The 13,627-nt window shown below is 40.6% G+C and overlaps 2 protein-coding genes across 2 annotated transcripts; one reads left to right on the top strand and one right to left on the bottom strand.

Moving 5' to 3' along the window:
- The first annotated feature begins 4,020 nt into the window (after positions 1-4,020).
- ncaph2 (non-SMC condensin II complex, subunit H2) lies at positions 4,021-10,396 on the top strand. The gene is made up of 18 exons (XM_054624913.1): positions 4,021-4,038; positions 4,882-4,995; positions 5,071-5,234; positions 5,313-5,394; positions 5,625-5,681; positions 5,800-5,879; positions 5,980-6,176; positions 6,249-6,370; positions 6,455-6,523; positions 7,511-7,676; positions 7,768-7,812; positions 7,940-8,010; positions 8,541-8,655; positions 8,779-8,862; positions 9,093-9,142; positions 9,370-9,471; positions 9,571-9,720; positions 10,068-10,396. Exons 2-18 carry the CDS (start codon positions 4,888-4,890, stop codon positions 10,194-10,196), a joined length of 1,791 nt encoding a protein of 596 aa, XP_054480888.1. The 5' UTR covers positions 4,021-4,038; positions 4,882-4,887; the 3' UTR covers positions 10,197-10,396.
- Positions 10,397-10,447: 51 nt separating this feature from the next.
- LOC129112709 (protein SCO2 homolog, mitochondrial) lies at positions 10,448-13,239 on the bottom strand. Its single transcript, XM_054624916.1, has 2 exons — positions 13,150-13,239; positions 10,448-11,658 (listed from the first exon to the last, which is right to left on the bottom strand). Exon 2 carries the CDS (start codon positions 11,637-11,639, stop codon positions 10,851-10,853), a length of 789 nt encoding a protein of 262 aa, XP_054480891.1. The 5' UTR covers positions 11,640-11,658; positions 13,150-13,239; the 3' UTR covers positions 10,448-10,850.
- Between the last annotated feature and the right edge of the window lie 388 nt (positions 13,240-13,627).

The raw sequence follows: 13,627 nt of genomic DNA, 5'->3' as shown, positions 1-13,627 counted from the left end.
AATCATGTTTATTACATATGAACCAACATGAGACATAATCATGTTTATTACATATGAACCAACACATGAGATATAATCATGTTTATTACATATGAACCAACATGAGACATAATCATGTTTATTACATATGAACCAACATGAGACATAATCATGTTTATACATATGAACCAACATGAGTTTATTACATATGAACCAACATGAGACATAACATGTTTATTACATATGAACCAACATGAGACATAATCATGTGATATAATCATGTTTATTACATATGAACCAACATGAGACATAATCATGTTTATTACATATGAACCAACATGAGACATAATCATGTTTTTATTACATATGTTTATTACATATGAACCAACACATGAGATATAATCATGTTTATTACATATGAACCAACATGAGACATAATCACGTTTATTACATATGAACCAACATGAGACATAATCATGTTATAACATATGAACCAACATGAGACATAAATCATATGAACAACATTATTACAACCAACATGATATAATCATGTTTACATATGAACCAACATAAGATATAATCATGTTTATTACATATGAACCAACATGAGATATAATCATGTTTATTACATATGAACCAACATGAGACATAATCATGTTTATTACATATGAACCAACATGAGACATAATCATGTTTATTACATATGAACCAACACATGAGACATAATCATGTTTATTACATATGAACCAACATGAGACATAATCACGTTTATTACATATGAACCAACATGAGACATAATCATGTTTATTACATATGAACCAACACATGAGATATAATCATGTTTATTACATATGAACCAACACATGAGATATAATCATGTTTATTACATATGAACCAACACATGAGATATAATCATGTTTATTACATATGAACCAACACATGAGATATAATCATGTTTATTACATATGAACCAACATGAGATATAATCATGTTTATTACATATGAACCAACACATGAGACATAATCATGTTTATTACATATGAACCAACATGAGATATAATCATGTTTATTACATATGAACCAACATGAGATATAATCATGTTTATTACATATGAACCAACATGAGACATAATCATGTTTATTACATATGAACCAACATGAGATGTTTATAATCATCATGTTTATTACATATGAACCAACATGAGACATAATCATGTTTATTACATATGAACCAACATGAGACATAATCATGTTTATTACATATGAACCAACATGAGACATAATCATGTTTATTACATATGAACCAACATGAGACATAATCATGTTTATTACATATGAACCAACATGAGACATAATCATGTTTATTACATATGAACCAACATGAGACATAATCATGTTTATTACATATGAACCAACACATGAGATATAATCATGTTTATTACATATGAACCAACATGAGACCAAACATAATCATGTTTATTACATATGAACCAACATGAGATATAATCATGTTTATTACATATGAACCAACATGAGATATAATCATGTGATATAATCATGTTTATTACATATGAACCAACATGAGACATAATCATGTTTATTACATATGAACCAACACATGAGACATAATCATGTTTATTACATATGAACCAACATGAGACATAATCATGTTTATTACATATGAACCAACATGAGACATAATCATGTTTATTACATATGAACCAACATGAGATATAATCATGTTTTTATTTATGAACCAACATGAGACATAATCATGTTTATTACATATGAACCAACATGAGACATAATCATGTTTATTACATATGAACCAACATGAGACATAATCATGTTTATTACATATGAACCAACATGAGACATAATCATGTTTATTACATATGAACCAACATGAGATATAATCATGTTTATTACATATGAACCAACACATGAGATATAATCATGTTTATTACATATGAACCAACATGAGATATAATCATGTTTATTACATATGAACCAACACATGAGATATAATCATGTTTATTACATATGAACCAACACATGAGATATAATCATGTTTATTACATATGAACCAACATGAGACATAATCATGTTTATTACATATGAACCAACATGAGATATAATCATGTTTATTACATATGAACCAACATGAGATATAATCATGTTTATTACATATGAACCAACATGAGACATAATCATGTTTATTACATATGAACCAACATGAGACATAATCATGTTTATTACATATGAACCAACATGAGACATAATCATGTTTATAACATGAACCAACATGAGACATAATCATGAGATATAATGTTTATTACATATGAACCAACATGAGATATAATCATGTTTATTACATATGAACCAACATGAGACATAATCATGTTTATTACATATGAACCAACATGAGATATAATCATGTTTATTACATATGAACCAACATGAGACATAATCATGTTTATTACATATGAACCAACATGAGATATAATCATGTTTATTACATATGAACCAACATGAGATATAATCATGTTTATTAACATGAGACATAATCATGTTTATTACATATGAACCAACATGAGATATAATCATGTTTATTACATATGAACCAACATGAGATATAATCATGTTTATTACATATGAACCAACATGAGACATAATCATGTTTATTACATATGAACCAACATGAGATATAATCATGTTTATTATATGAACCAACATGAGACATAATCATGTTTATAACACTGTTTATAATGTGAACAAGACATAAAGTAAAACTACAACTCATTACATTTCTTTATATATGTTTAATCTTTAATTATACATCGACGTGTATCACTAAAGCTGTCAGATAATGTAGTAAAAGTACAACATGTACCTCTAGTGGAGGAGAAGAACACATATTCAAATACAAGTAACTGAAAATACTACTTGAGTTACTACAAAGACAGGACGTGTTCCTAGTGACAGAGTACTTCTTCACTGTTGTACTGGTTCTTTCACTGGTACTTCCTCACTGTTGTACTGGTTCTTTCTCTGGTACTTCTTCACTGTTGTACTGGTTCTTTCACTGGTACTTCCTCACTGTTGTACTGGTTCTTTCACTGGTACTTCTTCACTGTTGTACTGGTTCTTTCACTGGTACTTCCTCACTGTTGTACTGGTTCTTTCACTGGTACTTCTTCACTGTTGTACTGGTTCTTTCACTGGTACTTCTTCACTGTTGTACTGGTTCTTTCACTGGTACTTCTTCACTGTTGTACTGGTTCTTTCACTGGTTGTACTGGTTCTTTCACTGGTACTTCCTCACTGTTGTACTGGTTCTTTCACTGGTACTTCCTCACTGTTGTACTGGTTCTTTCACTGGTACTTCTTCACTGTTGTACTGGTTCTTTCACTGTACTTGTCACTGGTTACTTTCACTGTTGTACTGGTTCTTTACTTACTTCTTCACTGTTGTACTGGTTCTTTCACTGGTACTTCTTCACTGTTGTACTGGTTCTTTCTGTTGTACTGGTTCTTTACTTCTTCTCACTGTTGTACTGGTTCTTTCTCTGGTACTTCTTCACTGTTGTACTGGTTCTTTCACTGGTACTTCCTCACTGTTGTACTGGTTCTTTCACTGGTACTTCCTCACTGTTGTACTGGTTCTTTCACTGGTACTTCTTCACTGTTGTACTGGTTCTTTCTCTTACTTTCACTGTTGTACTTCTTCACTGTTGTACTGGTTCTTTCACTGGTACTTCTTCACTGTTGTACTGGTTCTGGTTTCTTCACTGTTGTACTTACTTCTTCACTGTTGTACTGGTTCTTTTTCTCTTCACTGTTGTACTGGTTCTTTCAGACTGTTGTACTGGTGTGTTGTGTCTGGTCTTCTCCTGTTGTACTGGTACTGGGGCGCTGCAGTCCGCAAACACACGAAGAAGAAGAAGAAGAGGAGGAGGAGGAGGAAGAGGAGGAGACAATAAGAGCAGCGAAGAAGAACTCGCGCGGGCAGTTTGACTGTTAGCGGCTACATGACAGCAGACTGGTTAACGGTTAACGGTGAGTCTGAGTCTCTGTCTCTGAGTCTCTGTCTCTTTGTGTCTCTGAGTCTCTGTCTCTCTGCAGCAGTGTGCATGCAGGACGCAGCACTAACGCAGTATTAACGCAGTATTCATGTAGTACTCTCAGGTACTACATCAGGTACTCTGGTGTAGTTTAGTTCTTCCACTTCAGACGCTAAAGACGCTCACAATGCTGAAGGAGTCACACAAGTTAGTGACATGTAGTCACATGATCACCTGGTCACATGACCTGATCACAGTACATTACATTACATTACATTACATTAGAGTCATGTAGCAGAGGCTTTTCTCCAAAGCGACTTACAGTCAGTAGTATGTTACATATCATTCACCCATTCACACACTGATGACAGGCTACCATCAAGGTGCCACCATCAGACTCTAACTAACATTCATCATCAGTCCACACCGATGGCCTTCAGGAGCAACTTGGGGTTAAGTGTCTTGCCCAAGGACACATCGACTGCTGAAGCCGGGTATCGAACCACCGACCCTCTGATTGGAGAACTACCTTGCTCTCCACTAAGCCACAGCCACCTGGACATGAGCACCTGATCACATGACCACATGACCACCTGATCACCTGGTCACCTGACGCTGGTCATTGTAAGCGTCGTGGCTGTGTTGAGCTGCATCATGTTTACACACAGTGCTTATAGACATTCTGCTGCCTGTGTTCCTGCTGGTCTGGGTACATTCTGCTGGTCTGGGTACATTCTGCTGGTCTGGGTACATTCTGCTGGTCTGGGTACATTCTGCTGCCTGTACTTCAGCACACGGTGGTTTTGTTATCTGATGCTTTATCTCTGCTGGTTCTCAGGGAGTCATGGAGTCCACAGAGAGCAGGTACCCTCACCTGCTGCAGCCAATCAGAGAGCTCACCAAGAACTGGGAGATCGACGTGGCGTCAGAGCTGAACGACTACTTAGAAGAGGTGAGTGATCACGTGGCGTGATGAGCACCCTCACGTTCTCATTAATAATAATCTGAAATGTTCTTCTTTGTGTAGCTGGACGACATGTGCATCACCTTCGATGGAGGCAAAACCAGACTGAACTTTGCAGAAGCGGCGCTGCTGATCCAGGGTTCAGCCTGCATCTACAGCAAGAAGGTGGAGCTCCTGCACAGTCTGGTGTACCAAACTCTGGAGTACATCAACGACAGAAACAAGAAGTGAGATCCTCCTGCAGGTCTGAGTGAGTGTTTGACTGCTTCAGGTGGTGTAGTTTACCTGAGCTTTGTGTCTGACAGACGGAGCAAACAGACGTCAGCGTCTCAGGAAGACGACGCCAACGGAGCGGAGAGCGAAGACGACGCTGACGATGTGGCCGTGGTGAGATACGGTTACACTTAATAAATATATATTATATTATATTATATTATATTATATATTTAATAAAATATTAACTTTTCTTTAAAATGTTTTTGTGGAGTCAAAATGTTTACAAACATTAAACAACGGCTTAATAACCTGCTTGCCTTGTTGGTAGGGCTAAGTTAAAGTTAGAGTTGTGAAAAGGCATTCTGGGTAATGTAGGATATCATTGAGTCTGTCTCCTTCAGTTCACTCTGCTCAACATCAACGTCTCAGAGGACCCTATGAAGAACGACTCCAACACGGTGAGTTTATTCCAGACTAACTCTGAATACAGTTTATTCCAGACTAACTCTCTGAATACAGTTTATTCCAGACTAACTCTCTCCTGGTGTGTAACAGAAGTCTCTGTTTGGTCTTCAGGTTGTGAGTGTTGCTCCTCTTCCTCCGGAGTCTCTGATTCCTCCTGAATCCACAGAGAAGCACAAGCTGCCTCTCATCAGGTCGGTTTGTAGAACAACACGATGCAGTATGAAGTGGCTGCAGGACATTGTTCATAAATGATCTTCTTCTAGTTTATCAGAACCGTTCTGTGTGTCTCAGTGTGACGGGAGACGTCCTGTGCAGTCAGAAGGACTTCAGGATCAACCTCTTCGTCCCTGGAGACCAGGATCTGATCCTCCTCACTCTGGGATCGGCTGCCTCCAGGTTTCTGCTGCATGTGGATCAGAACCCTGCCGGCTCTCTGCTGCATGTGGATCAGAACCCTGCCGGCTCTCTGCTGGATGTGGATCAGAGAGGTACGTCTCCCCGTCCTCTGATGTGATGGACTCTGTCCGTCAGCCGCTCTAAACCTCTCCTCTCCTGTCCAGGTGAGGAGGCTCCAGCCGACGTAGAAGATAACGGAGGCGATGCTGCGGAGGACTTCCTCCCTCTAGAGGACAACAACATGGAGCTGGACCAGGACCCAAAGGAGCACGTGGACCGACACCAGGTCTCCGTTTGTTCTGAGTCCAGTTAGGAGACGTTGAGACTCTGAGTCGTTGTTCAGCAGTAACGTCTTTAAAATGTGTCTCAGGCTCCGAGTGAAGGACGGACGGTCCGAGAGAGACGGCAGCTCGTAGACAACCGGACGGAGGAGACGGCTGTAAGTCAGACAGGAGAGAACCTTAACCAGCTTTACAAGAACCTTAACCAGCTTTACAAGAACCTTAACCAGCTTTACAAGAAGAACCTTTTAACCAGCTTTACAAGAACCTTAACCAGCTTTACAAGAACCTTAACCAGCTTTACAAGAACCTTAAACAGCTTTACAAGAACCTTAACCAGCTTTACAAGAACCTTAACCAGCTTTACAAGAACCTTAACCAGCTTTACAAGAACCTTAACCAGCTTTACAAGAACCTTAAACAGCTTTACAAGAACCTTAACCAGCTTTACAAGAACCTTAACCAGCTTTACAAGAACCTTAACCAGCTTTACAAGAACCTTAACCAGCTTTACAAGAACCTTAACCAGCTTTACAAGAACCTTAACCAGCTTTACAAGAACAGCTTTACAAGAACCTTAAACGGCTTTACAAGAACCTTAAACAACTTATTATGGAAATTTTGGACTTTTTCTTTCTTGGAATAATGACTTCATTCTTAAAATATTTTAAGAATTTTTCGCACATATTTTTATTCTGATGTTTATATTTCTCTGAAAAGAGAAACTCGATATAAAATTGTTTAAACTTTTTCTCATAAAATACAATTTAATTCTTGAACTTTATCCTGTTTTACTCATGAAATATAATAAATAACTTTATTATTCTGATAACTTTGTATCAAAATATATCAACCTTTTCCTTAAAAGTAAACAAGTGTATTATTTAACTTGTATTATTGTTTTATTTATTTTCATAAAATGAATACTTGATATTACAGCCTTTTTTATCCTTAAAGTGTTTTTTCATTCTTTAAATATTATGACTTATGACCATATCTCCACTTTATCCCCTTAAACAGACATTTCCTCCTGATAAATGTGTTTCATATAGACTCTAATCTGACGCTGCATTACTCCCTCATCCAGTGGTTCATGTGGTTCAGTGGTTCATGTGGTTCTGTGGTTCTGTGGTTCTGTGTCTCAGGTGGACGTGTGGACGTTCCACGACCCGTACGCCGTCCTCGGAGAAGACAAACCCTTAAAACCAGCAAAATGCTACAAGGTTCCTGACGGTCTGGACGACGACGGGAAGAGGAAACGGAGACGAGCCGCTCCACTCCAGGACTTCAGGAGCTGGTTCACAGGAACCTGTGAGAACATCTGTCTGTTTACAGGATGAGGATGATGAAGATGAAGATGATGATGTTTTTAGGGAATTAAACTAGTTGTTTTTTGTTTCAGTTGATCCTCCGGAGCCCAAGTTCAAAAATGGACCAGCGTTCAGAGGTAACATGTCGTTTGTTTACTCACTGCTTCATGAAAACTAAAAGGGTTAAAAAGAAGAAGTGCAACATGTGATTTAATAACTTCCATCTTTGACACAGGTATAGAAATAATCTTTCATGTTTTTCAGAGCTGAACTACATTTATCTGAGCATGATGAAAGACAAACTGAAGACTCGCAGGAGGTGCTGCAGGAGAGCGGTACGGCGGAGCGTTTACGTTTATACAGATAGCTTTGAAATGAACACGTGAGCGTCTACGCTTTGCATCCCGTCAACAGGAAGTGACCATATTAGGACCCGGTAGGAGGGACTTAAAGACGGCGTTTTTTAGTTTAAGCAGACGGGAGAATTATGTTTTCAAAATGACCTTTATGGGCCTCTGAGGTCACTGACCCTGTGTGTGATGTCACTGACCCTGTGTGTGAGGTCACTGACCCTGTGTGTGAGGTCACTGACCCTGTGTGTGATGTCACTGACCCTGTGTGTGAGGTCACTGACGCTGTGTGTGAGGTCACTGACGCTGTGTGTGAGGTCACTGACCCTGTGTGTGAGGTCACTGACGCTGTGTGTGAGGTCACTGACGCTGTGTGTGAGGTCACTGACGCTGTGTGTGATGTCACTGACGCTGTGTGTGATGTCACTGACGCTGTGTGTGAGGTCACTGACGCTGTGTGTGAGGTCACTGACCCTGTGTGTGAGGTCACTGACGCTGTGTGTGATGTCACTCAGGGGGTGGCGGTCTCTGATGAAGAACTGAGGAGGACCTTCCTGCAGCTGGAGGAGGCGGGGCAACAGCATCAGGGGGAGGAGCCTGTGGACGGATTCAGACCCCCCGACCTTCTGGGTAAAAACCTCCACACACTCTTCTTCTGTTTCACTTCATCTCCTCTCAGCTCAGGAGACATGATGTCATTAAACAATATGAATCTCTGATCAGCTGATTAAAGTCTGAAATATTATTTTACAGGTGGAGACGACGACTCAGACAACGAACATGAAGCGTTTCCAGACGACCTTCCAGCTGAGGGAGAACCAGACATCATATCAGCAGGTAGAGAACACACCTGTAGAACCAGACATCATAACAGGTAGAGAACACGCCTGTAGAACCAGACATCATAACAGGTAGAGACATCATAACACGAACCAGACATCATAACAGGTAGAGAACCAGACATCATATCAGCAGGTAGAGAACACATTACATTACATTACAACCAACACGCCTGTAGAACCAGAGTTCTAGCAGAGGTTTTATGATTTTGTTTGTTTTGTTTTCAGGCGTTCAGAGAGATGAACTGAGTTATGAAGATCTGGTGACGCTGCGTGTGGTAAGAGATCAATACGATCAATATTATCAACTAAACATCATCACGTGATCATTAGTCTTTCAGTTCTGTTATTATTCAAAAGTTCTCCATCCCTTATCACATATTTATAATAATTATGATTATGAGCTGCTTGAAATCATTCATAATTCAACAGTAATAATTGAGATGTATTATTAAATATTGATCACTAATAACTGATAACCTGTCTCTCTGTGTGATGCGTTCAGGAGCAGCTGGTGGTGAACTGTAAAGGTTACACTCAGGAGACGGCTCTGTCTCGTAGAGTCAAAGACTGGGAGGACAAGATCCGACCCAAACTGGAGCTGCAGGTACAAGTCACTGGGAAGCAGTTTGTTTATAAATCAGCTGGTTGTTGTTGAAGGTCATGATCAGCTGATTGTTGTTGTTGTTGTTGATGCTGCGTTCAGGAGCAGTGTCCGGTGTTTGACATCCATGACTACGGAGACCAGATCGTGTCAGCGTTGAGCAGCGTCGGTCAGAGGAGATCTTTCTCCTCCATCGTCTCTGGATTCAACAACTATGAAGCCTGCAAATATCTGCTGGCTTCACTGCAGCTGGTAAACTACACACACACACACACACACACACACACGCACACACACACGCACACACATGGACACACGTACACACACCGTCACACACACGTACACACACCTTCACACACCGTCACACACAGAGAACCTGTCTGACTGCATATCACAGATAATACAGGCTGTAAATGTCTTCACCAAACAAAGAAACAACAAATACACATTGTTCACCTTCAAACCTTCCAAAGTTAAAGAAGTTCAGTGTGAAGGAATTTATCCAACGACATGAACCAGACGACCCAATGTCACGTGACTCGTAGCCGCCACGTGACAGCATGTGATGTAACAGAACCGTGTCTCCCGTCGTCTCCCAGGCCAACGACCACACGGTGGAGGTGGACACTGCCGGCGGTCTGGAGGAGAGCGTGGACTCCATGGGTCTGACTCTGCTCAGCACTCACAGAGCCAACGACAGGTTCAAGACTCTGACGGCTTTAACCTGAACACGGCTCTCTACACGTATTTCTATAGAAACGTACAGAGACATTGGACTTCCTCAGTCTTCTTCCTGTCAGTCCTTTGATCTGAACTCTGATAATCGTTTCATGTCCGTCTGAGGATAAAGATGAACATTTGTGTGTTTTGTCCCGATTTGTAATAAAAACTCAAAAATATATAAATAAATAAATATGCCTTGAAATGTAACGAAATCATCAATTGTTTCTGTTTTTATTTGCTTGTGTATTTACATTCCTATTTAACTCTCCCTTTATTTAGTTTATTTATTATCTTTGAATTATTTCTCCCTTTCTATTTCTGAATTATCATCTTTATTATAATATTTCAGGAGGTTTTAAGATTCACAGCTGGAGACAAAATGACAAAACTACTGAAGGTCAGATTGAAGTGACCTTTAGAAAACACACACAGATCAACAGGATAAAGATGATAATCATGTATTTAAAAACAAAATAGCATTTAATAAGTTTGTTCAACCAACAGTTCAAAACACAAGAATGTTCACAGAGACGGAAAACCAGAACTGGAGAAACGGGTTTGACAAGTTTGTTTCTGAGTTTGTCTTTTCTCACAATTTATATCTCTTTCATGATTCATATCGAGGACTGGTAGTGAGCAGGAAGAACTGGTTCTGGACTCTAACGTTCTGGGTCCAGCGGGTCGTAGTTCTTGATGTGGTTCCGGACACTCTGGGTGATCTGGTCCTGGTTCTTCATGCGGTTGTAATAGTCCAGAAACAGCCCGTCCGGACTGATCAGGTAGATCAGGATCGTGTGGTCCACGATGTAGTCCCCGTCCTCGTCCTTGGGCCCGGCGCTGGCGTACACCCTGTAGTCCCGCCCCGCGTGCTTCACCTCCTCCGGCGTCCCCGTCAGTCCGATCAGTCGGGGGTGGAAGTCCTTGACGTAGCGGGCCAGCGCCGGCACGTCGTCCCTCTCCGGGTCCACGGTGATGAAGACGGGCTGGACCGGCGGCAGCGCCTCGTCCCGGTCCAGAGCCGACACCACGGCGCTCAGCTTGTCCAGCTCCTCGGGACAGATGTCGGGACAGTGCGTGAAGCCGAAGTACAGCAGCACCCAGCGGCCCAGGAAGTCCGCCTTGGTCCGGCGCTGGCCCCGGTGGTCCAGCAGGCTGAAGACCCCCTGACCCAGAGAGACCTGCCGCAGCTGCTCCACCCGCTGCCGCCGCAGACGCTGCTGCTTCTCCGAGTCCACCCACCACCAGGCCGCCAGCAGCCCGCCGCCCAGCAGCAGCACCCCCGCCACACGGGTCCTCAGGGCCGGGCCCGAGGAGGAGCCGGGGCCACCGGACAGGAGGCACCGGGGGGTCCGCTGAGGAGGACCAGGAGGAGGGAGGAGGAGGAGTCTCTGAGGGACACTAAGACCTCTCAGGACTCTTCCTCCCACAATGCACCTGAACCCCAACATCTTCACTCCACACGACCTCCTGCAACACAAACACATCACAGGAGTACAAATACTGTGCAACACAAGTACTACTGAACAGGAGTACTACTGAACACAAGTACTACTGAACAGGAGTACTACTGAACACAAGTACTACTGAACACAAGTACTACTGAACAGGAGTACTACTGAACAGGAGTACTACTGAACACAAGTACTACTGAACAGGAGTACTACTGAACAGAAGTACTAATACTGCGCTGCTGGATCAGAAGTACTCCCTCACATGAGCAGCTCATAAACACAGTAATCATATATTAATAATTCCTTAACTCCTGGGGTGGCTGTGGCACATGAGGTAGAGCGCTTGTCCCGTAACCACAAGGTTGGTGGTTATACCGGCAACATGCCGAGGTGTCCTTGAGCGAGACACCTAACCCCAAGTTGCTCTCCGGGCGCTTCATTGCAGCCCACTGCTCCTCCGGGATGGGTTAAATGCAGAGAAATAATTTCCCCATTGTGGGACTAATAAAGGATTGATTATTATTATTATTATTATAACTTATAAGTGTAGTGTAGTAAAAGGTACAAGTACACGTTTCAAGTTGAGTAATATTCAGTACAGTACCTCGTTTGTACTGAACCCTTTATGCTTCACTATGTTATGAATAAAGTTAATATTTGGGAGGTTGAGCTCTTACATTTAGTGAATAATAAAGAGAACCTGAGACAAAATGTCATCTTTTTTCCAATACTTGGGTCCATCTCGTCTGTTCTTTATATTTACATGCTGTTGTGTCTATTTGTGTGAGTGAACATTAAGAGTGATCACAAGTGTTTACATATTTCATCATCAAAATCCATTGTTGTAGCTAATCAATGACACATCACAGAATAACTAGAAACCCTAACATTTAGTGCACAAACATAAACACATTTAACAGCAACATGTTATTATGTAAACAAACTGTCATTTATTATTATTTATTTATTAAATCAATATTTGATAGTTAGTTCAAGTTTAAAAAATGAACTCAGTGAGAGTGTAAAGTGATATTTAGATCTCATGTGTTGTTTTTACATGCTGCGGTTCACCCTCCCGCCACCAGTGGCAGCACTGAGCACAGAGCCCAGTCGGCGCCATCTTGTTTTCAGAAGGTTCGTATTGGTTTGAGTGAAATCAACAGCTCGTTTCTGAGCCTTTAAACCCGAGAACGTCCACAATCACACCCCGGGCGGTCGCGGAGACGTTCGGGGTGTGATATTACTATTATTTACACGATAAGATACTCTTTGAGCAGTTAATATCAGATACTTCCGGGAGAAGTACGGCAGCCGGCTCGGGCCAGCAGCTGAGTGTTCGCGCTCCGTCCCGGCTCCTTCCTCACGCCGACCCGTCCTCCGGAGCGTGTTCCTCGGTCACACACTGACGGTTAGCCCGCCGGAGCCTCGTTAGCACATCGAGCTAACGGGTCGGCTCTACGGCATTAACGCGTTTCTATGGCAACGGGACGTTTGAACAGACGCTCACCTTCAGCCTGCAGCCAGCCGGTCACACGTCACGCTGAACACGTCACACGTCACACTGAACACGTGGTCGTTTACGTAAACCTCCGCTCACGTCAGCTGATTCCAGCAGAACGCAGAGAGGAATACTATTATTATTATTACTATTATTATTATTACTATTATTACTATTATATTATTATTACTATTATTATTATTATTACTATTATTATTATTATTATTATTACTATTATTTATTATTATTATTATTATTATTATTACTATTATTATTATTATTATTATTATTATTACTATTACTATTATTACTATTATTATTATTTATTATTATTATTATTATTACTATTATTATTATTACTATTATTATTATTACTATTTATTATTATTATTATTATTATTATTATTATTACTATTATTATTATTATTATTACTATTATTATTATTACTATTACTATTATTACTATTATTATTATTACTATTATTAT

This window comes from Anoplopoma fimbria, chromosome 23 (assembly GCF_027596085.1).
Source record: "Anoplopoma fimbria isolate UVic2021 breed Golden Eagle Sablefish chromosome 23, Afim_UVic_2022, whole genome shotgun sequence".
Lineage (NCBI taxonomy): Eukaryota > Metazoa > Chordata > Actinopteri > Perciformes > Anoplopomatidae > Anoplopoma > Anoplopoma fimbria.
The sequence above is the reverse complement of the archived record's forward strand: the minus strand, read 5'-3'. Positions and strand labels throughout refer to the sequence as shown.

Excerpts from the sequence above, each read along its gene's own strand:
- ncaph2 (XM_054624913.1), top strand. The coding sequence starts at position 4,888 with ATGGAGTCCACAGAGAGCAGGTACCCTCACCTGCTGCAGCCAATCAGA. Across the intron at positions 8,011-8,540 it reads GGAGGTGCTGCAGGAGAGCG|GGGGTGGCGGTCTCTGATGA; the intron begins GTACGGCGGAGC and ends GATGTCACTCAG. Across the intron at positions 9,721-10,067 it reads TGCTGGCTTCACTGCAGCTG|GCCAACGACCACACGGTGGA; the intron begins GTAAACTACACA and ends GTCGTCTCCCAG.
- LOC129112709 (XM_054624916.1), bottom strand. The coding sequence starts at position 11,639 with ATGTTGGGGTTCAGGTGCATTGTGGGAGGAAGAGTCCTGAGAGGTCTT.